Source organism: Acanthamoeba castellanii, assembly GCF_000313135.1.
Source record: "Acanthamoeba castellanii str. Neff unplaced genomic scaffold scf7180000084690, whole genome shotgun sequence".
NCBI lineage: Eukaryota > Discosea > Longamoebia > Acanthamoebidae > Acanthamoeba > Acanthamoeba castellanii.
In genome coordinates, this window is record NW_004457316.1 from 20,263 (window position 1) to 21,250 (window position 988).

At 62.2% G+C, this 988-nt stretch overlaps 1 protein-coding gene across 1 annotated transcript; it reads right to left on the minus strand.

Moving 5' to 3' along the window:
- Window positions 1-18: 18 nt before the first annotated feature.
- On the minus strand, window positions 19-956 carry ACA1_349630 (cellulose synthase; the record flags this gene model as incomplete). The annotated part of the gene is made up of 2 exons (XM_004335117.1): window positions 19-413; window positions 525-956. Coding segments are annotated over 2 exons (827 nt in total), but the record flags the coding sequence as incomplete, so codon positions are not given.
- Window positions 957-988: the final 32 nt, after the last annotated feature.

The window sequence follows — 988 nt, forward strand, 5'->3', positions numbered from 1 at the left end:
TCCTCGGCGGGCTTGTACTCGTTGATGAGGAGCTCGTAGAGGGACATGGAGACCATGGGCCACAGCTGGACGAGAATGACGCCGGCGAAGAAGGCCGAGCCGAACGAGATGAGGCGGTCCTCGTCGTCGGCGAGGAAGACGATGAGGCGGATGATGACGCCGAAGAGGAGGAGCATGGAGACGACAACGTTGAAGTACTCGATGGCAGTGGTGCGCGTGCCCTCGCCGGTCACCTTCCAGCCGGTCAAGCCGGTGCCGAGGAACTTCTCGTAGAGCGCGTCGAGGATGCCGAGGAACGCGGTGAAGGCCTGCGCGTACCAGACCTCCTGCGCCACCCAGACCGACGACGACTTGACGCCCTGGAGCGCGATCAGGTTGTTGGCCATACGCAGGCACAGGTAGGGCAGGAACACCTACATCGTCATGCATGGAAAAGAAGCGAGAAAAAGAAAGAAAGAAAGAGTAAGCAACACAGCCCACAGTGAACTAGAAAGCCAGAGGTGGCCATGTAAGTAAGTAAGTACCCAGAGGAAGGAGGAGATGTCGAAGGGGTCGTGGGGCTGGAGCGGGGGCTCGGCGAAGAAGACGAAGACGAGGGCGCAGAACATGTAGAGGAGGGCGGAGATGGCGGAGAGGGGCCAGGTCATGGTGTCGATGGCGTAGAAGGTGAGCATGAAATTGGACGGGCGCTGGTCCTTGGGGAGGCGCTTGGGGGCCTGGCCGATGCACATCTTGATGGGGGGCTCGTAGAACTGGGCCCACCAGAGCTGGATCGAGCCCTTGACCCACCGCAGGAACTGGAGCTGACGCGAGGCCACGGTGGTCGGGGCCTCGCCGACGACGAGGGGCAGGTTGACGTAGTACGACACGAAGCCGCCCTTGTGCAGCCGGATCGACGTGTGGGCGTCCTCAGTCTGCGACTCGTAGGGGATGCCGCCGATGCGCAGCAGCGCGCGCTTGGAGAAGATGGCGTTGGTGCCGGCGAAGG